Source organism: Pangasianodon hypophthalmus, chromosome 10, assembly GCF_027358585.1.
Source record: "Pangasianodon hypophthalmus isolate fPanHyp1 chromosome 10, fPanHyp1.pri, whole genome shotgun sequence".
NCBI classification, from domain to species: domain Eukaryota; kingdom Metazoa; phylum Chordata; class Actinopteri; order Siluriformes; family Pangasiidae; genus Pangasianodon; species Pangasianodon hypophthalmus.
In genome coordinates, this window is record NC_069719.1 from 83,016 (window position 1) to 108,203 (window position 25,188).

Consider the following 25,188-nt stretch of genomic DNA (forward strand, 5'->3'; position numbering starts at 1 on the left):
GTCCTAGTACCAGTACTTTTGCTACATGTCTGTAGTAATTCAGTTCCTTTGGATTATTCTTCTTCTTGGGTAACGGAACTAGGCAGGATGTCTTCCAAAATTATGGGAACTTTTCCAGTTTCAGGCTATTATTTTATAAGTTATAATACTTTATAGATATACTGTAGAACTTTACACTGATCTGCACAAGCCTTCAGTATTTCACATCTGACACTATCAGGGCCTGCTGCTCTTTCTGCATGTAGGTTTTTCAGTTCCCTCCTCACCTGCTCAGGTGTCTTTGTTTACGGCCTCGATGGCAGTGCTGAGCTTTTCGGACTGGCTGTCTTACATGAGCAGAGTGTTCTGGCTACCCTGGCTATATTTCTTATATGCCTGCTATAAGACTTGTTTGCAGGGTTATAACTAACAGCTAGATTGAAAATTACTAGATAGAAAATCACTGATTTGCAACACCTGGCGAGACGGTGAACCTTGCGTTGTACACACCACCATCTTGGTCATGCTACTGGGACTTACAAAACAAAATAGATTTTAGGAATAAATAAACATTCTGCTACAACAGCTTATAAATGCTAAATTTCGTACTCCAGAATAAAGGTATCATCAGTTGTAGTGAAGAACATCTGGTTAGGGTAAGGGTTAGGTTGAAGTTACAATGATTCCTCCCATGACAATCCAGTTTGTGTGGCTGAATAGGGAAGTGCACAGAATGGCGATTTTTGTGATTTTCAATGACTGAAAGTGATTTTCAGTGGAAGTGTTTTTCTCTCTATGACTTAGTGCTTTTGTCCGTGTTTAAAGATAACAGGCTGTAAACAGAGTCAGAAAACATATTAAGTCTGTGTGAGACAATGAACACCTCCACAAACCTGACTGGGGAAACGCTGCTTTGGGAGGAGTTTCACACACACACACACACATTGCAACGGTATATGGTAACTGCAAAAATCCAAAATCTTTCCTTTAGTAGTCATTTTCAAAATACGTGTACTGCCCAATCTGGCAACCTGCAGTGTCATGACCAGTAGATGGTGCTCCAGATTTGGGTTTAAAATATCAGATGTTATTTTTGGCTGCAGAAAAATGGCAAGATTGGCGTTCTAGTCCTAATTTAAAATGCTCCCCGTTTTCCCTATAAATTAGCCTCAAACTTTGTTGGTAATGTGTCATCATTTATTATCTTACATAATACCGAAATGTTATCTCCCAAACTGACAAACCAGTCTCCCAAAATACACCGCCCGAAATTCTTTAGATGGCGCGCGCACATTAGCAAACACTGACTAACGGAGGACGAGACAAAGAGGAAGGAGTGGAGGACACACACACGCACACACACACACACACACACACACAGCCGCAGGTGCCGCGAGGAAAGTAGGAGGAGGAGGCAGGTGCGCGCGGACCGACGGACAGCGCCGGAGCCGTTGCTGCGCGCGCTGAGCCTGTTCCATACATCATCGACTCTAAAAAGATAAGAGAAAAAGAAGAAAATAGAGAATAAGAAAAGAAGAGAAGAAATAAGCATAGTGGAGAGTGAGAAAGGCGCGTGTGAGCCGCGGCGATGGCCGGCGGCCGGAGGGGGCTCGTGGCCCCTCAAAACACTTTCCTGGAGAATATAGTGAGGAGATCGAACGGTAAGAATCACACACACACACACACACACACACACACACACCACAGTGGGCCCTGTGTTTTATTCAGACGTTTATATGATTATAGTCACATTTTATATATAAAAGCTTTGCAAGGCCTTTCATTTTACAATCTGCCGTTCTATAACTTTAAACAAGTGTAAATAATGTCTCAGATTTAACTGCAAGTTTAAGAAAGACCGACAAAAAACTAACTATGGTGGTAGATATTTCCATAATGAGCCTTATATTTGAATAGTTTGTTTTAAAATTAAGCTATGCTGCGTTTATAAGGAGGTTACTAATTTATTCATTTATTTATTTTACAGAAAACGATCTGTAGCTTAAGTAGTTTAAACTGAGTTTATAGTGTATTAGCTACTGGATCAGTAATAATCTAGCAATGCAGGACATATACAGAATAGAGGACAGTATGTACAGACTTCACCATCCTGTAAGAGTAATTGCACATTACTGTGGAATAATAAATGCTATGCGTGTGGTGTTACTGTAGTAATGTTAATGCTCTATGCAGTGTTACTATCTTTATTACTTTATTATGTGGTGTACCGCATTGCCGTTGGGACTGTGGGTACATAATTAAAGAATACCTTTAATATAATATATATAATTTAATACAACATATAATAAAATGTGGTTTTGTACACCAGATGTAAATTAGCACCATGCGTGTGGTTTAAAGCTTTACAAGCAGTGTTCACAGCTGTGTGGTTTTTACATTGAATTGGATTGACTTCTGAATTACTCCTGAATTTTTGTTTGTTCTCACAGATTTTTTATAACAAATGCGTAATAATACAGGACCATTTTAAGATATTGGTCTTAAACTATGTATTTTAATACTACTCGTCTTTTGGGCTGCTTTTTTTTGATCTGGCAACCCTGCTCATAGCACATACATCACAAACACACACCTCACATATAAAAACTATTAAACAGTACTTTTGTGACATTGCACATTGAGAATGTAATAGGAGGTTCCTCGGGCAGTTTGCGTGATGAGCTACAGCCTTAATAAATGAACTGTTAATTTCAGACACACTTTTCAGCCAAATCAAGTTGCATTTTTGAGTTGTGTCTCCAGACTTTTTATGTACATCTAACTCCTATTTGTGTCAAGTGAATTGGCAATAATATACCTGGTCTCATGAAAATATCCCCTAAACCTCTGAACTTTTCATATGAATTCGGTTGCTTAAGTCATTTTTTGGCAGTAATATGTAGCTGCACAGATCTCTGTTTAAGCTGCAAGATAATCTATCAAATCCTCCATTCTTACTCACTATTTGTTAGCAGTCACAGGTTCAGTGTGTTCTTGTACACTTTTAGCTAACCCTGTAAGCACGGCATTTACTTAGAAGTGTACTGTGCAGAGTGTATTTCCAAAAATCCACAATATGATGCTTTAACCCCTCTTTTCTGTTTAACTTTTCAGTTTGGACATTATCACGTAGACAGACAGGTACAGACCACACGAAGAAATACGCTTCCTCTTTAATCTCTTTTCCACCTCTACATTCAATGATCTGATGTTCTATACCAATTTCTGTTAATTTACAGAGTTTGACTCATCAATAATATCTTCCTACAGAGAGATCATATTCAAAATTCTTACATCTCCTTATGATGGACGAATGAATCATTGTAAAATAACAAACGTTGGCATGGAACCTTTCCTTTTTTGTTTTTCCCTCCATAGTGGTGTGTGTGTCTGTGTGTGGTATTGTAGTTTTAGTTTAGAAAACACGTCTACTTTGTGTGACGACCATCCCATTTACACCAGAGCAGAGTTTATCTTGTTTCACACATTCTTGTTACATTAATTTCCAAAAATTCTTCACTTGATTGCATTAATGTTTTTGATCTAATATATTAAATGTTGACATGATGTATTTCATGCTGCATTGTCTGATTGTACACTGTGAATAATATTATCCTGAGTCAGAGACACACAAAGCCTTAGAACAGTTCAGCAAAGCCATTAACATCAACTAGCTAATGACATGGACACGGAACAGAGCTGTTCACAATACACTTCAAGCCACAGTAGAGTTGTGCCCAGCAGACAGATCTAAAAGTCTGTGTCTGCTATCAACAACTGCTGGTATTTTATCAAATTTTGACGAATTATACTTACTGGTTAAATCAGTAGAATCGCTAACAAGTGCAGAGATGTACTAATTGAGTTAATACCCTTTTAGTCATTAAGAGAATAACAATTGGCATCCTGAATTGGATGATATCACAACAAAGAAAATGAATAGGAAATTACATGGTTTGTCAAGCAGCTAAACATGTCAAGCCTCAGATTTAAATAAGAGATTTTTAAAGAATAACACTTTTATTTTATATATTTTTTTAAAAAGGTCACCTTTAAAGGTTATTTGTTCCCTCTGGGGCAGAACTATACAACAGAAATTCCATTTCAAAAAGGTTTCAAGGAGAATCCATATAAATTCCATAAGCTATGACTTATAAACATCAAAAGTACCACAGAGAAACACTTTCTTTTAAGAGTTTTGATAAATTATTAAGTAAAAATAGTTTAGACTAGTGTTAAACAAATTAAGCATGCAAAGGTCCATCTTTCCATCTACTTATTCTTCACTCTAGCCATTGATTTCTACATCCCTTCATCTAGATTGTGCATCTTTCCCCTACTCACAAATCCATTCAACTCTACATCCTTTCGTCCAGTCACTCATCCATCCATTCCTTCATCAGTCCATTCCTCTAGGATTCCTTCTAGCTACTCACCCATCCATAAATCCATTTAATCATCCATACATCCATTCATGCATCCATCCGTCCATCTGTCCATTTATCTATTCACTTATCTGAAATGAGAGCAACTCCTATAGTAATATACTCTATGCATAATAAGTAAAGGTGAAGGAACCTTATATAACAAGTAAGTGAAGTGTGAGGAGTTAGTATATGGTTTGGGTATGGAATTGGATTTATTTCAACAAGTTATGATTTATTTTTAAATCTTATTTATATTTTAACTTACCTCAATGATAATCAATATAAAAAAAACAGCAACAAAACAGCACTTTCCATTCTCAGGAATTGACCTGATGGCAGGAGTATTATTACTCTCAGCTCCAAAATGAACTGGACATCATCTCTGTGATATGGGTTTTAAAAATGCACATAAATAATTTTACTATTGTTCCACCTTTAGGAAAAGACTGAAATTGAGAGAACACAATGGTTAACATGTACCTGGTCCTTCATTCTTTTTCCAATACTTATTTCCACAGATACAAACTTTGTGTTGGGAAACGCTCAGATCGTGGACTGGCCCATCGTCTACAGTAATGATGGATTCTGCAAGCTATCTGGATACCACCGTGCTGAGGTCATGCAGAAGAGCAGCACCTGCAGGTAGCATAATGTAAATTTTTTATCCACATGCTTCAAAACTCTACCAAAACTGTTTTTTTACTCACTTCATTCTTATTATTCAAGAATATATTATTTAAAACTGAGACACAATCAGACCTGCCAACCCCAGAGAGGAATACAGAAAAAGAGATAAAAATAAAGAAGCTGTAAAAATAAAAATAATGGCTCAAAAAGACCCGCATACTCATTACATTAATTGCACAGTTTAAAGACACAACTCAGAACAGAACAAAACATTCCTATACCTTTATAAATCCTTCTTTGTCTTACACAAATATAGTATTCTTACACAATAATAGTCATTAGCATACTGTGTATCTTAAATACTGCATGTGTATACAGATTCAATTTAACCTAAAAAGGGAAAATATCATTTTTAAAAGTTCCAAAACCACACAGTGTGAGAGAGAAACAGAACACAGTGCTCAGAATTATTGCAGTAGGATTCAGTCATGATGATGGTGATAGAGCTTAAGCTTAACCAACACACCACAATTGTAATATGACTATTTTACAAGTAAAACATCCCTGAGACGACAAGAAACCCTCAGAGGAACCAAACTCAAAAGGGAACCCATCCTCTTCTGGGTGACACCGGATACACTGGATTACAATAAACCAAATATAAGACTATTAAACCTATTTTAAAACATTTGTACTCATTTCAAGCTTGAAATAGTTCTATTGGAAGATAATTTATCTAATTTTAAGCATTTATTTCTAGAAAGAAGCAAAATTAGCTGCCAATATAATAAGAAAATGTAAAGCTTGAAGTGAATAAAAGCATCTAAAAACAGGCTTATTAACCTTATATTTGATTTATAATAATTTCATAATAAGAAATATTAGATAAAATTGCCCATATTAAAGATATTTTTCCTTGTTAAGAAATCATATTTTGCAGTGCAATGTCGATGAAATTACATGTATTAGTATTCAAACAAAGCTAAGTGTGTGTAGCATACTGTGTTCAACGTACCATTACTTTAATGTGTATAATTTAATCAGAATTTTCAGTAAATCCACATGTTTGTTTTATCGCCAGTTTTATGTACGGTGAACTCACAGACAGAGAAACAATGGAGAAGGTGCGACTGACATTTGAGAACTACGAGATGAACTCATTTGAGATCCTAATGTACAAAAAGAATAGTGAGTGGCAACACACACCACACACACACACACACACACACACACACACAGACTGTGCGTATTAGGAGCAGAAACACAGCAGTCTTAACCCTGTGATTTTTTTTTGATGCCTTCATCAATATTCTTGAGTCTTAGAAATTAAAGTATATTCACTTTTAAAGAGAAACAACTTTCATGGTACATGGAATCAACTTTTAATAGTAATACTTCTACTACTATTACTACTAATAATTATTATTATTATTATTATAAATATTATTAAATTATAATTATCGTAATATTATATATATTATTATATATAATACTATTATAGAGATAAATTCACATATTAATCCATTTCTGTAAAGCTGTGACAATGTCCATTGTTAAAAGCACTATACAAATAAAATTGAATTGAATAAATGTGTTGCACCATGAGAAAAATAATTAGCGAAAATATTTCCTGATCATTGCTGAGATTAATGTTAGAGATGGATTTAATGTAGGCTTTGTAATATTTAATTACTGTATGAATCTGCATTGCTGTAATCTATGTGTGACAGGAACACCAGTGTGGTTCTTTGTGAAAATTGCTCCCATACGGAATGAACAGGAAAAAGTGGTGCTTTTCCTATGCACATTTAATGACATCACAGCCTTCAAGCAGCCAATCGAAGATGACTCCTATAAAGGTGGGTGTGGCCTTAAAACCTCCAACATGTCTCACAGTGATGTATTGTATGTACTGTAGTGCACAATTTACCCTCTTTGTGGTCAGTGAATAATATCCAGTTCACTCATAAAACCCCAGAATGCACTGCAGTAAGATTAATATCTAAAGGTGGGGACACAATACCCAAAATTCACTGCTGCATTTTAAGTTTGAATCTTACACAATGTTCTCCACTGTATGTGTGTGTGTGTGTGTTGGAGTGTGTTAACAGTGATCTATGTTTCTGTGTGTGTGTAGGTTGGGGTAAATTTGCACGCCTGACCAGAGCTCTGACCAGCAGTCGAGGCGTCCTGCAGCAGCTCCAGCCCACCGTCCACAAAGGAGAAAACGTTCATAAACACTCCCGTCTGACCGAGGTACAAATCTTACTCAAGTTTATCAGGTCCAGTTACCATGTGTGGCAGGTCACTTTATAGGTAAAGTTACTGACTGTAGTCCATCTGTTACTCTGCACAAAGTACTAACTTTCCATATCTGCACTACTACATTTAATTTAACTTATTGTATTTTATATTTTATATTTTGTGTGTACGTGTTGTATCTTGCTACTGACCACGCTGCTGTAACACAAGAATTTCCCTCATGAGATCAATAAAGTATATCTATCTATCTATCTATCTATCTATCTATCTAACACCCTTCCATCATTCCCTCATCCATCAAGATAAAGAGACCAGTACAAGAACTCCACTGAGCAGATGTGATTTGGGTGGTGATGATGCTGATGAAGGCTAAAGGATGATTAACACACACTGTATAAGGAAAAAAGATGAGCATTAGTCTCTAACTGAGCACCATCAATGTAGGAGTGTGTCCATCTGTCTGTCCATCCATCCGGCTGAGATCATTATTAACATGATACCTCAAGAATGAGTGGTTAATTGTGTGTAGGATTTATATGGAATTACCATTGTAACCAGCAGATGAACTGAATAGTTTTTTTCTCAGTAGTCTCCTTCCTGTTTAAGTATATTTTGAGGGTAGTTCAAATATACGGTTTAATAATAAGAAAGACTAGACTTGTTGGCGGTGGTGGCATCCCTTTTGACACCATAGGCATTGAGTTCTACTTGTTTCAAATCATATATACTTAGTGGTGGTCCTGTGGTGGAAAAGGGGAGCAAATACACTGTGCAGAGCAACAATAATGAGAAAACATTATTTCTTCACTTCTTAACTCTCCACCTCCTCCTTCACCTTCCTCCCTGACTGCTGATGACTTTGCAATCTAGATAACTGTGCATATTTTCTAGTCCAGCAATCCCACCACCTGCCCACTGGATCCCATCCCTTGAGGCGATTCTATCTGCCCCAGGAGTTTTCAGTGGCCATTGTTGTTATTGTTTACATTCCACCATCGACAGTGGATCACTCGACATTGACATGCACTCCACCGTCGCAGACCTGCAGACACTGTATCCCAGTGCACTCCTCATAATAAATGGAGATTTAAATCATGTTAAAATCTCAACGACCCTGACCAACTGCATGGATTTGCTGCATGCCAATATTAAGGAGGCATACAGTGCCACCGCCCTTTCCCCCCAGAAAATCAGACTACTGTTTGATACAGCTCACTCCTGCATACAACTCTGTTGTTAGGAGACAGCCTGTAACCACCAAGACTGTGCAGCTGTGGTCTGTGGAGGCAGAGGAGGCCGTGACTGACTGGGAGCTGTTTCAGGAAGATCATGGGGATGACATTGAGGATCTCATTCAGTGTGTAACTGAGTACATCAGGTTCTGTGAGTGTTGTCCCCACGAAGAATGTCCGCTGCTTCTCCAACAACAAGCCTTGGATCAACAGGGTCATCAAAGCCCTGCTGAACAGGAAGAGAGCCTTCATGGCAGGGGACACTGAAGATGCGAAGAAGGGAATACAGAAGGAGCTGAGGAGGGAGCTGAGAGGACTAAAGACTGCTATAAGAACAGGATTGAGGGGAAGCTGCAGCAGAACAATCCGAGAGAGTTGTGGGGAGAATAAGGAGCATTACTGGCATGAAAAGGTCATAACGAACAGTTGAGGGGAATAGTGTTGTGCCAACGTGTTTTTTCAACAGGTTTGACTCCCCAGTACAGTACAGAACAGACCTCCGTCCAACTTCTCAAATGTCCCCTTTCACACCTCCAAGATGGCAGTCCCCATTTACACCTCAGCTGCCCCCTCCTCTGCAGGCCTCCCTGCGGCATGGCAAGATTGGGGAACAACAGCCATAGCCCACCTCATCACACCAGCAAAAAACATAACAACACCTCCCACACCCAGGAAGACAGCATCACCACCACCCTCTCCCCATATCTCCACCTCCACCAGATCCCCAACCACCCCAAATATCACGACCACAACCAGCCAGATGAGATGGCAGCTCACTAAGACCTGGATTAACAAGGCCAGAGGACCTGACAACTTCGACACGGGGTGCTTAAAGTGTGTACGGAGCAGCTGGCAGGAGCATATCTGCATTTTTTTTTACCTCTCCCTGAGGCTGAAGAAGGTGCGTAAAATCTAGAAAACATCCTGCATAGTCCCCATGCCCAAGAAAGGACATCCCATTGCTCTCAACAACTTCAGGCCTGTGGCCTTAACGTCACATGTAATGAACCTTTGAGAGGCTGGTTCTGCAGAATCTCAGGCCCCTGGTACATGACTACCTGGATCTGCAGTTTCATCATGTTCTTTGACTTCTCTAGTGAACACATTCCATACATTCTGGCTGGCTGAGAACCTCTGTGATGCAGGTGTATCAGAACCTCATTCCCTGGATTACAGACTACCTCACCAACAGCCTGCATTATGTCAGGCTGCTTGACAGATGTGGTGATAAGCAACACTGGTGCACTCCAGGGAACTGTACTGTCACCGTTATGCTTCACTCTCTATACCTCTGACTTTTGCATTGAGTTGGGAACCTGCCACCTACAGAAGTTCTCAGATGACTCTTCTATTGTTGGCTGTATTAGAGATGATAAGGAGGAGAAGTATAGAGACCTTATTGAAAGCTTCATAGGATGGTGCGACAACAACCACCTTCAGCTCAACATCGGGAAAACAAAGGAGCTGGTGGTGGACTTCCGGTGCTGCAAGAGGCTCCCCACCCCTGTCCCCATAAAGGGGGCGGGAGGGGAGATAGTGGACACCTACAAGTTCCTAGGGGTGCAACTCAACAAAAAACTGGACTGGTCAGACAACAGTGAGGGCCTCTAAAGGAAAGGATGTTCTTTCTTATGAGACTCGGGTCCTTTAATGTGTGCAGCATTAGGGTTAGGGTTAGGCTGCTACAGATGTTTTGCCAGTCTGTAGTGGCCAGCGTTATTTTTTTGCTCTAGAGTGCTGGAGAGGTGGCATCGGGAATTGGTGCCAACAAACTGGGCAAGCTGGTGAGGAAGGCCAGCTCTGTGGTGATGATGGAACAGGACATTGTGTAGGCAGTGATTGAGAAGAGGATAAGGGGGAAGTTGAAAGCTATCATGGACAATCCTTCTCATTCTCTCATTGCTGAGCTGAGGTGGCTTAGGAGCATGTTTAGCCATAGATTCATCCAGCCACATGCCTCAAGATAACTAAAGGGCTCTTTTGTGCCATCAGCCATCAGACTCCACAATGCAACAGTACCCAGTACTTCCTACTCCACTGGCTCAGTCTCACAAACACACACACTCAGCAGTTAATTGTCATTCCACAGATATTGTACAGATAACAATACATTACACACGTATATGTATATGTACAGTCAGATCCAGAACTATTTGGACAATGACAGAGTTTTTGTGATTTTGCCTTTATACACCACCACAATGGATTTGAAATAAAACAATCAAGATGTAGGAGGTTCCACAAAAATATGGCATTTACCATTTAGGAATTACAGCCATTTTAAGCAAAGTTCCATTTTCAGGGACTCAAAGATATTTGGATAATTGACTGACAAGAAGATAATTGACCAGGTGCAGTCCATTCCCTCGTTACTTCAAGAAAAATGAAGCAGATAAAAGGTCTGGAGTTGATATCAGGTATTGAGTTGGCATTTGGCAGCTGTTCGACTGGAGCTACCAATATGAAGTCCAAGGAGATCTCAATGCAAGTGAAGGAGGCCATCATTAGGCTGAAAAAACAACATAAATCTATCTAACAACATAAATAAGAGAGATAGCAAAAACCTTAGGTATGGCCAAATCAACAGTTGGGTACATTCTTAAAAAGAAAGAAAGAACTGGTGAGCTCAACAACATCAAAAGACCTGGAAGACCACAGAAGACAACTAAAGTGGATGATCGCAGAATCCTTTCCTTGGTGAAGAAAAACCCCTTCACAACATCAACAGAAGTCAGGAATACTCTGGAGAAGGAAGGCGTATCATTGTCAAAATCTACAATCAAGAGACGCCTTCATGAATGTAAATACAGAGGGTTTACATCAAGGTGCAAACCACTGGTAACATTCAAGGACAGGAAAGCCAGATTAGACTTTGCCAGAGAACATCTAAAAAAACCTCCCATGTTCTGGAATAAGATTCTTTGGACTGATGAAACCAAGATTAACTTGTACCAGAATGATGGGAAGAGAAAAGTACGGTGAAAGAAAGGAACAGCTCATGATCCAAAGTATACCACATCATGTGTCAAACATGGTGGAGGCAGTGTTATGGCATGGGAATGTATGGCTGCCAATGGAACGGGCTCACTGGTGTTTATTGATGATGTGACTGCTGACAGAAGTAGCAGGATGAATTCTGAGGTGTATAGGGCTGTAATCTCTGCTCACTTTCAGCCAAATGCTACAAAACTGATAGGACATTGCTTCACAGTGCAGGTGGATAATGACCCTAAACATACTGCGAAAGCAACTCAAGACTTTTTGAAGGCAAAGAAATGGAATATTCTTCAATGGCCAAGTCAGTTGCCTGATCTCAACCCAATAGAGCATGCTTTTCACTTACTGAAGGCAGAAAGACCCACAAACAAGCAGCAACTGAAGGTGGCTGCAGTGAAGGTCTGGCAAAGCATCTCCAGGGAGGAAACTCAGAATTTGAGTTTTGAGAACATGGGCTCCAGACGTCAGGCAGTCATTGACTGCAAAGGATTTCATCCGAGTATTAAAATTATGGTTATATTTACAATTATGTCACTTTGTTCAAATACTTTTGGGCCCCTGAAAATGAAGGTACTTTGTTGAAAATGGCTGTAATTCCTAAATGGTAAATGCCATATTTTTGTGGAACCTCCTACACTTCGATCACATCTTCATTGTTTTATTTCAAATCCATTGTGGTGGTGTATAAAGGTAAAATCACAAAAACTCTGTCATTGTCCAAATACTTCTGGACCTGACTGTATATAAATACCAAGAATTGGATATATATATATATATATATATATATATATATATATACAAATATAACATATATATATATATATATATATATATATATATATATATATATATATATATATGTATATATACAAATAAAACTTTAGAATATGTACATACCCACTGATCTATTTTATTGTTTATATTGTATCATATTGTATATTGTAACTATTGTTAGTTTTATTTATCTTATTTTATTTTATATTACTTTCAATGTATAGGTATTTATGAAAATTCGTTTCTTTGATGTTACTCCTCCTACTTGTGCTGCTATGTCAAATTGAATTTCCCCCTACATGTTCATTCACAAGATTCTTCAATCTATCCTCATGAGCCTTGGAATGCATGGCACAGCATGGCAGTGGTTTGCTTCTTACCTAGAGGAATGGTCATATCTGGAGACATGGAAGGGAACTGCATTTGCTCTAGGCAGACTCTCCAATGGCATCCCACAAGGCTCAGTGCTGTGTCCTCTTCTGTTCTCCCTCTATATCCGATCTCTCAGTGAGGTCATTTCCTCTATACCCACTCTTTCAGTGAGGTCATTTCCTCTATACACGTTCTCTCAGTAAGGTCATGTACTCTATACCCACTCTCTCAGTGAAGTCATGTACTCACCTAAGTTTTCATACCATTGTTATGCTGATGAAACTCAACTCATCCTCTCCTTTCCTCCCTCAGTCACTCATGTTTCTGCTTGGATCTCTGAATGTCTTGTCATGGATAGCAGTTGAAACTAAATCCTAGCAAGACTGAGCAGCTGTACATCCCTGGAGATGAATCCCCATGTTAAGATCTTGTGATCTCCCTGGACAACATTCAGATCACACCATCTGACAGTTCATGCAATCTTGGGGTAGTTCTGGACAACCATGTTCCTTTTTCACCTTACATTGCTAACCTGACCCGGTCATGCAGGCTTCTCCTTTACATCAATAGAATCTGACATTTCCTGTCCATAGAAGCTACTGAAGTGCTTGTGTTCACCTAGACCCAGCATCCCTTAAATTCAAGCTTGATTAAACAAATGCGTTTTCAGCTAAGACTTAAGACTGACTTAAAGACTGAGACTTAAACACTGAGACCGTGTCTGAGCCCCGAACACTAATTGGAAGGCTGATCCATAACTGTGGGGAATTCAATTTGGGAGAATTAGTGTGCATAGATGGACAATGTATAACAGTGCAGATAATGCAAACAGTGCAACAATGAGGACACAGTACAAATAATGCAAACTATGCAAATCACACAGGAAAAAATGGTAAGAAGGTGCAAAATAGACAGTTGTAATTTAAAGTGTCTGTGCTTAATTGTGAGGTCCAAAGTACTCAGTGGCACCAAATACCACCAAGGTATTTGAATGACTCAATTACTTCAACAAATAATGTGTCCTTTAGAGCAATATGGGAGTGAAGGGTTGTTGTTTCCTGAAGTTGATAATCATCTCCTGTGTTTTTTCTTATAGTCACTCTGGATAAGGGCGTCTACTAAATGCTGTAAATGTACGTGTCAGTAATTGTACACCTGGCTATCCATGTGAAGGTTTCCTTCTTTCTTTCATCACCTGTCCAGGTGCTGCAGCTCGGCTCAGACATCCTGCCTCAGTATAAACAGGAGACGCCGAAGACGCCGCCGCATATCATCCTACACTATTGCGCCTTCAAGACCACGTGGGACTGGGTAATCCTTATCCTCACTTTCTATACAGCCATCATGGTCCCCTACAATGTCTCGTTCAAGACCAAGCAGAACAACGTGGCATGGCTGGTGGTGGACAGCGTAGTGGACGTCATCTTCCTGGTGGACATCGTCCTCAACTTCCACACCACATTTGTGGGGCCGGCTGGTGAGGTCATCTCTGACCCCAAACTTATCCGTATGAACTACCTGAAGACGTGGTTTGTCATTGACCTGCTGTCCTGCCTCCCTTATGATGTCATCAATGCCTTTGAGAACGTCGATGAGGTCAGTTGCCAAATCATATTCAAAGACAAATCATATTAGAATTTATTCAGTGTCCAATTTAACATGGTAAAAAAGTGTATGTGCCCATACAGACAAAAAGCACTATAATGAACAAACAAAATCCATTCAAGTACTTAATCAAGCCTAACAAATCTGGCTTGCATGGTGTCCAATCTATCAGCAGATTTAGGTTTCATTTAATTTTTATGCTTGCAATCTCACAGGCTATCATTATATAAATGCTAAGGTCATGTCTTTGCACAGTAGCCTTTAAATTCCTTCTGTGTGATTAAAATTATTAATTTACTTTGTTCTATAACTTTGGTCCATAACATAAAAAGTAATGACTGGTAAAAATGTTTTTACCAGATGTACTTTTGAGGCAACTTTAGAGATGTCTTAGAGAAAATCAGTTGCTAATGAATTTTATTTGACCATATCTACTTTAGAAGCTTCTTGGTGTAAGAAATTAATGCGCACCTACCAGCCAGACAGAAATTAGTTTTTCATGGCATGGTATAAAATGTTATATGCCTTACTCATGTAGTTTTCACAGTGCTAAACTGGAGATTATACACTTTACTTTTAAGCAACATTAGCCTCATGGCAAAACTAAAGAAGCTAAATTTTACAACAAAAATTGCATTACAATAGCATACTTATTGGAGAAACTGCTCCATACAACTGCACACATTCATTCTTTCAATAAATAAATTAACTTTGCTAGTGAACTCAGACTTAGTTGACTCTTCAGTAAACATTTGCATGAGGTATTTATGTGTATTTTGAATTCCAAAAAGAAGCATATTTTAATATAAGATCAGTGAGCTGATATATAAAATACACTATATGGCCAAAAGTTGTGGACACATAATCACACCTATATGTGGGTCTTCTCTAAACTGTTGCAACAAAGCAAGCTCCATGAAGACATATTTTACAAGGTTGGTGTAGAAGAACTTGGGTGGCCTTCATAAAGCCCTGACCTCAACTCCACTGAACACCAACTCAACACTGACTGCACCACAGGCCTTCTTGTCTGATATCAGTGCGATCTCACTAATGCTCTTGTAGCTGAATGAACACAAATCCCCATAGCCATGCACCAAATTCTAGTGGAAAGCCTTCCCAGAAAAGTGGAGCTTATTATAACATCAAAGGGGGAATAAATCTTGAATGTGATGTTCAATATGCACATATGGGTAGGATGGTCAGGTGTCCACAAATGTTTGGCCATATAATGAACATTTAAATAAGCCATACCTCCTTCACGGAGACTAACAGGTACAGAGCCATGAATCCTTTGCAGAGACTGACAGACATAGAGGCCACACATCCTTCATTGAGACTAAAGAGTATTGATGTAACCTCTCCTTTAATGAGAGTGATGAGTGGTATGGCGTGTGGTGGCTTTTGGTAGGTGGGGGTCTGTTTTTGGCTTTGTAGGTGATCATCTATGTTTAAAACCCGGCATCAAGACTCTTCTCTCTCCTGCACCCAAGTGGTGAATGAACTTCCCCTGACTGTCCAAACAGTTGAGTCACTGGACCTACTTTTTCACTAAGCACTTACATTAACATTAATTTATACCTCAGTAAGGTAGCTGCACTAAATCATACTAACTTCTCTCTTCAGAGTTTATAAGAGTTTATAAGAAATTACAATGTAAACATCATAGTGTATTATGGATTTAGATGGTAAGGGCAGAGTCATTGCAAGTGTCAGAATTTTTGCTGTGTTTTCAAACACAATGCATTTATGTACGGGTTTCAGTGGGTTATAGCACTGTACTTTTTCTTTAGAATGACTGTGTTTGTTTTTTGATCATTTCACTTACATGTTTTCCTTTTTGCATCCCTCTCTTTATTCTCCATTGCCTGTGTTTGTTTTTTGGGAAACAACTGAAGAACTGGGACCCTCAAGATGTCACTCAAGTAGGCTTTTCTTTTTCCAAAATTCAGTGTTTGATTGCTCTGGTCTTAGTGACAAAGTCAATGGCAGGATTCCAAATGAAAAGAGAATTAACCCACTGCTCTTGTTCCCTGTGCACTTAACCCTTTTTATGCAGTACAATCAAGTATAGTATTTATTTAAACAGAAAATAAGACTGTAGATAATACATCATTAAGTTTCATTAAGTGTTTTTCCAGGCAAAAATAATGAAAACATAACTTTAATTGTTGCAAATCCATAGTCAAATTAGTAAATTATTCAATTCAGTTCAATTTTACGTATAGAGCACATTTAACATCGGACATTGTCACAAAGCAGCTTTACAGAAATCCAGATATAAATTTTAATTTAAATTATGCAACTGTGACTGTAACATGCATTTTTTGCATGTGCAGTAGAGTGTTTAGGAACGTTACCCACATTATGAGGGTTTTGACCAGAACATCTCACTGATATAGTGTTCTGAGAGCTGGAGACAAGCAGGTGGCACCCGAAAGTTGGTGGAGCTGAAATGAAAAGTTCTACAAGTCACAGATACAATCTGTTAAATCTCTGCTCATTAATGGTAACAATCAATAAAGAATCAATAAACAGTGACATGAGGTACAAACATGGCAAGTGTATATATAAAATAAGTATACAGGAAGATTTATGAAAATTATAATTTTATCACGTCACAAATTTATGATAACGTAAAAGAAAAAATTACAAACATTACTTTTGAAAGTAAATTAACTCCATACAGATCAGCAGTTCAGATGTGTGATTGAGTGTGTGTGAATGTGTGTGTGGTGTTAAAACTATATCGCTACCCCATCTAACAGGTTGGGGGCTTTTAACAGATATTATTTCATCTAATTATGGCTCCAACACACAAACACACTCTCATACTCTCCTCACACACAGACACACACCCATACACTCCTCACGCACTTTCATACAATTCTCATACACACTCCTCACTCACTCGTACACTCCTCACACACACTCCTCACAAACACTGCTTTACACACAGATTTACTGCAGATTTGATCAAATGAAAGCTATACTGTAGAGTTGTCTTTCTCAACTATGTGATTTCGCATATTTCCAAAAGGCATATCACAGCATGGATTATTTGATAGGGACATCCACTGGCTCCAATTTTTGCAAGATGGCAACTCCCATTTCCCATTTCCAAAAAGCTTTAAAACACACAAGTGAATGACGCCATGTTGTCCACTCATATAAACAGTCATTGGAATCAAGCCATTGATGCAGTCTGTTTGCTGTCATTAGACAAATCATATTAGACCAAAATTTCCAATTATTATTATTATTTTTATTATTTTTATTATTAGTTGTAGTAGTAGTAGTAGTAAATAATTAGCTTTTTGTTGCATTTTTGTTAATATTCTAGTTTGTGGGTTGATCGTGTTGCCTTTAGACCATATGTTTATCACATCAGTGTGTGTGTGTTTTCTGTTGTCAGATGATCTTTCAAATAAAATTCTTAGACAAGTCTAAATCACAGTAAGTCATTGTGACGCAAAACTCATACGTGTGTCGTGTGTTTAAATTATTTAGCATCCCTGTTCTCTCTGTTGGCTTGTGCACACTGTTAAATTGGTAGATAGGCATGTATGCTTTTAGCTACCTACTCAAAGGTCTATGATAGCAAATTGATCTCCCAGCTTTCAGGCTGAAGAGTTCTTAGAGCAGCTCCAGAAAGTGAGAGACATTTTTAGACTTAAACCATCCTGTCTGGGTCTCCATACGCATCTTGGTGTTATTTTTTGCTACACACACTCAGCAACAAGCAGCTTCTACTAATAAATAAAAAATCACAACATCAGGTTATGAACACATTACACAACATTACATCTTACTAGCTACAGTCTATTCAGTATTAGAAAGCACTGTACACACACACACACACACACACACACACACACTGTGCTGTTCAGGTGCTATTTAAATGCTCCCTGTTGTCAGCAGCCAGCTCGGCAAACTTCAGTGTGTATTTTTAAATACGGACAGTATACACAAGGACAAACAATGCACTTTTGTTTCAAGAAAGACACACACACACACAACAAACAATACAACAGAGTCCCCTCAGATTTGCATGGAAAGTAATAAATAGAAGGGTGGATGCAGTCATTTGAAAGAAGAAAGTACACACTCTTTCAATTCTATGTTTTTATTTATCAGCGCCTAAATAACAATTGTATGGTCCTCACCAACTTCTATAAACAAACAACTAACCTCAGGTGACAACAAAAAACACACCAGATTTCAATATGTAGTCTTTTTTTCCCCAAAAGTAAACCAACATTCAGAAACCAGGTGGGGAAAAATAAGTACACCCTTTCTACTTCCACAATTATTAGGAGAGTAATTATCGTCTAGGTGTTACTAATGGAATGCACAAGATTAGTTAATAATCAAGAAGTGTTCCTACCTCTATAAAAGCAGAACTTTCGGCGGTTTGGTGTTGTGGAGCACTCAGGTGTGTGTCTACATCCTGCCAAGAAGAAAGGACATCAGTCATGACCTTAGAGCAGCAATTGTTGCTGCTTGTCAATCTGGAAAGGGATGTAAGGCCATCTCCAAATTTGAAATTCACCATTCTACAGTGAGAAGGATCGTGTACAAATGGAGAGCCTTCACCTTCCCAGGAGTGTGCGTCCCAGCAAATTCAATCCATCAATTCTTCTGTCCATCCATAAATAAATAACTTTTGTTATTTATAAATAATAACAAATAACAATTGTATGGTCCTCACCAACTTCTATAAACAAACAAATAACCTCAGGTGACAACAAAAAATACAGCAGATTTCAGTATGTAGTCATTTTTTCCCCAAAAAGTAATCCAACATCCAGAAACCAGGTGGGAAAAAATAAGCACACCTGCCCTATTTCCACAATTGTTAAGAGAGTAATTAGAGATGGAAGCATGGATAAATAAGAGTGCTGTGACTTTATCCTGCTTTCTATGTCTCTCTAAGTCTCTTTTTCTTTCTCTCTGTCTCTCACTCACTCTGTCCCTGGGTTTTCTGTTGTCTGTTTTCTCTGTACCTAAATCTTCTGTATTTCTTTCTGTATATTTCACTCTTCATCATTCTGTCTGTCTCTTTCAAACACTATATACAGTATCTTTCTTAATTCTCTCTCTCTCTCTCTCTCTCTGTGTGTCTTTTTGTCTCTGTCATGCTGTCTGTTTTCACTTCTCGTCTCTCTCTTCTTGCTTACTTTCTGCTTTGGTTTTTGTCTCTCTGTCTCTATACCTCACGTTCCCTCTCAATTTTGATGTCTCTTGCTTTTGTCTCTCCGTCTGTCTCTCAGGGCATCAGCAGTTTGTTCAGTTCTCTGAAGGTGGTGCGTCTACTGCGTCTGGGCCGAGTGGCACGTAAACTGGATCACTATATTGAATATGGTGCCGCCGTGCTTGTGCTGTTGGTGTGTGTGTTTGGTCTCGCCGCACACTGGCTCGCATGTATCTGGTACAGTATCGGAGACTATGAAGTCATTGATGAGGAGACAAATGTGGCACGTAAGGACAGTTGGCTGTACATGCTGGGCGAGACGGCAGGCACACCATACCGTTTTAACGCCACGGGTACGGGCAGGTGGGAGGGTGGCCCCAGCAAGGACTCAGTCTACATCACCTCACTATACTTCACCATGACCAGTCTGACCAGCATTGGCTTTGGCAACATTTCACCCACCACTGATGGAGAGAAGATCTTCGCCGTGGCTATGATGATGATTGGATGTGAGTAATAAAGAGCCTTTTGAATGTTTCATCAGCATATTAATTGAGTTTTCTGCCTTTTGTGGTGTTCATGCTTCATACTCATGCTTACAAATACAATTACAATTTCTTCTTTATGGGCATGATGATGATGATGATTGTGTGGGTAGTAACAAGTCAGCATTCAATGTGAAGCATTCAGTATCACATTGAATCTCTTGATGTTTACTGAATCCCTCTCATAATCAGGTCTCTGATATGATAAACTCAACATGGCAAACTCTTGACCTTCACTATGGCACCAGTGATAGAGAGGAAGGAGTTGTTCTGAGAAACTGTCTTCCATGTGGACCATTGGATATCATGTTGAGCCATGTTGAGGCTTGTGATAGATATCATGATGTGCCATTTCACAATTTCAATCTTCAAACTTAAGATGGCAAACCCAAGGTTGAGTCTCTTGGATTGTGCTGAATTAACATTGTATGGGGAGAAATAAGGACTTGCTAATTTCTGTACAAGTTCAGGTGACAAACTCAAGATCTTCACGTGGCCATGATGTTGATTGCATGTGAGCAGCCGGGATTTGTGAGAAACATTTCATTAATGCTAGGCTGCAGTGCACTACCTTTTCACCCAAACGAAGCAAACTATTCCAAGCTTCTTAGCAGTGCGTAATGTAGACTTTGAAACATCAAGTTCTGCAATTTTCCACTTCTCTCTCTCTCTCTTTTTTTTTTTTTTTAACAAAGTTGGCATGAATTTGCTCTGGAAGTTTGTGTCCGAAGCAGTTGTGTGATTTACCAACATGCTTAACACTGGAAAAACCCAACAGGCCATCTTTGTCCAAAGCCAATTACCTTCTTCATAAAGAGATAATAATGAAAGAATAACAGTGAGCTTATTATTTGCACTGTTGTCCTTTGTTCTGTTGGTGTTATTATCATTGGCACAGATTTTTCAGGACCTGTGTGGTTATGTGGCTATTTTGACTCACTGTTGATCTGTTTATAACTAAGTGTGAAATGGCAGATTTATTCTATTAGCATCTGTGGCTGTGCATATAGATAGATAGATAGATAGATAGATGTACTTTATTGATCCCATGAGGGAAATTCTTGTGTTACAGCAGCATGGTCAGTAGCAAGATACAACAGGTACACACACAAAATAAAAAATATAAAATACAATAAGTTAAATTAAATGTAGTAGTGCAGATATGGAACACAGTTGTAGATTTAACCAGATTTACATCAGTATTTACATAAGTACACTTGTGAAAACTGGTAGTGAATAATGAATATGAAGAATCTTGAGAATGTAGAATATAATGACAGCTTTCTAAATGATAGCTTTCTTGTAGTAGTGTAATGTGAAAGTGTTATCATCTGTCCCACACAGGTGAGCTGTTGTACAATGTTATTGCGAATGGTAAGAATGAACTTCTGTAACATTCTCTGTGACAACGAATTTGAATGAGTCTTTTGGAGAATGAACTCCGCTGACTCTGTAGTGTGTTGTAGAGTGGGGTGAGATGGATTGTCCATGATGGAGAGCAGTTTGTTCAGTGACCTCCTGTTCCTCACTGACTCAAACATCTCCAGTTTGTGTCCAATGATAGATCCAGCCTTGCGAATAAGCTTGTTAATCCTGCTGGTATCCCTGGCACTGATACTGCCCCCCTAGCAGACCACAGCACAGTAAATGGCACTTGCCACCACAGACTGGTAGAAGATCTCCAGCATCTTGATGCATACATTGAAAGATCTGAGCTTCCTCAGAAAATAGAGTCTGCTCATTCCCTTCTTGTGTTGGTCCTCCAGTCCAGTCTGTCATTTAAGTGTACACCCAAATACTTGTAGTTGTTAACAATTCCAACATCCTCACCCATGATGGTTATGGGCTTAGTCAAAGTTTTAGTCCTCCTAAAGTCCACCACCATCTCCTTGGTCTTTGTCACATTTAGGAGTAGGTCATTCTTAGTGAACCAGTCCACAAAGTTATCCAGTAGTCCCCTGTACTCCAACTCCTGTCCATCCCTAATACACCCTACCACTGCAGAGTCATCGGAAAACTTCTGCAGGTGGCATGATTCAGAGTTGTACTGAAATTCTGAGGGGTACAAAGTGAACAAAAATGGAGACAGGACAGTCCCCTGAGGTGCTCCTCTGTTACTGACCACCGTGTCAGACAGAGAGGCCCCAATCGCACAAACTGGGGCCTATCTGACAGGTAGTCAGCAATCCAGGAGATGGTGGATGTGCTGAAACCCATTCTGAGCAGTTTCTCACTCAGCATGAATGGTTGGATGGTGTTGAAGGCACTGGAAAAAACAAAAAACATGATCCTCACAGTATCACCACTTCCATCCAGGTAAGAGTGAGTACACTGCTGCAGATAGATGACCGCATCATCCACACCCACATGAGGCTGGTAAGCAAACTGGAATGGGTCCAGTGCAGGTTTCACCTGTGGCACTAGATGGGTTAGTCTCTCCAACACTTTCATAACATGTGACATCAGGGCAACCGGTCTGAAGTCATTGAGGCCAGATGGGGTGGCTTTCTTAGGTATCGGTACTAGATAAGATGTTTTCCATAGCACCGGTACTCTTTCCTGCATCAGACTTAGATACATGAAGGCCCTCTTTTTCTTGTTCAACAGATCTTTCAGGTCACTGGTTATCCAAGGTTTATTGTTCGGATAACAGTGTAAGGTTCGAGTAGGGATGATGGTATTGTGGCAAAAGTTAATGTAGTCTGTGAGTCTCCATATAATAACAGATGAGGCAGTAAAATGACCCACATCAAACTATCATGAGGAAATAAACATATTTAAAGATGGAATATGGAATTCAGCGTAATATATTTAAATATTTTGGTGTAAGATATTTAAGTAGTTTTCTGTAGAGGTCTGCATTGGGAGGGGATCCTGCAAAACTGTCACAGGAAATGGTAGTTTTCAATCTCACATTGATGGGAGCAGGCAGATTTCACTCTCGCAATGATGGGAGTAGATAATTGTTACTCTCATGCTAGTGGGAGCATGAGGTTTTTACTCTCGTGCTTACAGACACTGGTGGTTTTTACTCTAATGCGAGCGGGAACATGCAGTTTTTACTCTCACACTGGCAGACATTGGCAGTTTTTACAAGTGTTTTTACTCCCATGCAGACAGGACCAGTTAGTTTTTACTCTCGCCCTGGCGGGGGCAGATGCTAACAGGAGCAGGTAGTTAGCTTTCACTTGTTGTTGTTCAGACTTGAAGAGATGGGAGCATGTGGTATTAACTCTCACACTGACAGGAGCAGGAGGTTTTTACTCTCGTGAGCAGGTGTGTATGATTTTTACTCTCATGCTGAACAGAGCGGACGATTTTTACTGTCATGCTAATGGGAATGGGTGGTTTTTACTCTTGCATTTGCAGGACCAGGTGGTTAACTTTAACTCACTTTCTTGCTCAAACCTGAAGGAATGGGAGCAGGTGGTGCTTTTTACTTTTGTGCTGACAGGAGCAGGCGGTTTTTACTCTCAGGCTGATGGGATTTGGCAGTGTTTTTTCTTACGCTGATGGGAGCGGGTGGTTAGGTTTAACGTATAGAGACTACTAAAGCAGGAATAAAAGTATTGATGAGAGGTATATTTGAGGAACAAGCAACATTAGCTTCAGTAAGCTTATGCAAGCTTTATGCATGTTTAACCCCGCTCACTTCACATCAACGAGGAGTCAATTCTGCCAAAGCACTTGTAGATATTGGAAAGTGAGAAATTATTCAGACTTTGTAGTGCAGATTGTGACCCACAAGACCAACATTAACTCATTAATTTGCCTGAAGTTTTAAAGATCTTCTTACAACATTTACCCAACTTTTGCATGACACCCTACACAGGAATTGTACATTCATGTCAGTAAAGCAACAAAACCCAGTAATACTCAGTGGTGTGAATATTTATCATGCTAGGAGAGAGCTGGAAGAAACTCAAATCTTCTGAGCCATGTCATCACAGTGCTTTGTAGCTGGTGATGATGAGCTTCAAACAGAAGTGAAAATGATGAGTTATTAAATATTCTTTCACTGCTCGCTGTAGCTTCTGATCAAGCATAAAAACTCACCATCCATACACTGCTTTCTTTCTCTCTCATTCTATCTCTCCCTGTGTCTCTCTTTCTCATTCAACCTCTTTCATGCTGTCTCCTTCTCTTTATGTGCTTCATTAGCATGAATGTCAGATTATTGTCAAAACAACTAAAAGAAAAACTGAAGCCTAATAAATTGTTAAAATAATAAGGTTAATTTATTATATTAAAATGTAAAAAGTTTCTCTCTCTCTGCCGGTCTGTCTTTCTCTCGCATAGTCTCTTTGTATCTCTCTCTTTTTCCCTGTCTGTCTCTCTTGATCTCCATCTGTTGTTGCCAACAAAACATACAGAAATGAGCAGAGCTCAGTCTGATGGCACTCTCATGAATGTGACACGAGAAGTGATTTTGGCAGTTACACTATTACATGTAAATGGAATGTTAATTACCTGCAGTGAATGCGAAAAAAGAAACTCTTTAAAAGCTGTTCCTAAAGGTTATGATGTCTTTTTGGCTCCTGCTGATTTGCAAAGGGGCTAATTTACAGTGATTACAACTAATTCACACCCTTTCATTACCTGTGTGTGTTTTAAAGAGTCTCAGCTTCTAATGACATGCTTCAGTTTTATTAAACAGCCATCAGTCGGATTGATTGGCCGATGGACTGATGGGGCACAGCACTCAGATGAGGACACACAAAAACCTTAAGAAGACAATACATGTTACACAAGTACACACACACACAAGCAGCTTGATTAGACTCAACTAGAATCATGCTGATTTTTAAAACTAAACTCTGTGCATTAAAACTAATCTAAGGATGTACAAAGCTGATTTCTCAGTTTTTGTTTTGTTATAAACACCATTAACATGGAACAAAGTTTCATGGACAGATATTTATTCAGCTCAAGCTTGTATGTGATTATAATTTCAAGTGATATGTAATGATTGATGAAGGACTCATTCTAAATGACTCTTTGAAGTGAATCAGGTGAACAGTACAGATGATGAAAATAGTGAAAATAGTATTATTAGTAAAATTAAATAAAAGAAAAAAAGAAAACTAAATGTTTATATAACTTAGATAGATGAGATAAAACTAAACTGTAGAGTGCACAATAAGACAGTACATATGAGATACGGGGTGAGTGCA

General features: G+C 39.0%; 1 protein-coding gene across 6 annotated transcripts in view; it reads left to right on the forward strand.

Moving 5' to 3' along the window:
• The first annotated feature begins 1,079 nt into the window (after positions 1-1,079).
• kcnh1a (potassium voltage-gated channel, subfamily H (eag-related), member 1a) overlaps positions 1,080-25,188 on the forward strand; it is a 76,799-nt gene continuing 52,690 nt past the window's right edge. Inside the window, exons 1-9 of one of the 6 annotated variants that reach the window (XM_034302259.2) lie at positions 1,080-1,640; positions 3,094-3,120; positions 4,925-5,048; positions 6,115-6,221; positions 6,764-6,892; positions 7,171-7,289; positions 13,874-14,266; positions 16,174-16,200; positions 19,549-19,978. In XM_034302259.2, coding sequence (XP_034158150.1) covers positions 1,568-1,640; positions 3,094-3,120; positions 4,925-5,048; positions 6,115-6,221; positions 6,764-6,892; positions 7,171-7,289; positions 13,874-14,266; positions 16,174-16,200; positions 19,549-19,978 — 1,429 coding nt within the window. In that variant the 5' untranslated portion in view covers positions 1,080-1,567. Of the gene's footprint in view, positions 1,641-3,093; positions 3,121-4,924; positions 5,049-6,114; positions 6,222-6,763; positions 6,893-7,170; positions 7,290-13,873; positions 14,297-16,173; positions 16,201-19,527; positions 19,979-25,188 lie in introns of all 6 variants that reach the window. The other 5 variants (XM_026911918.3, XM_026911920.3, XM_026911919.3 and 2 more) reach the window with 5 other exon arrangements.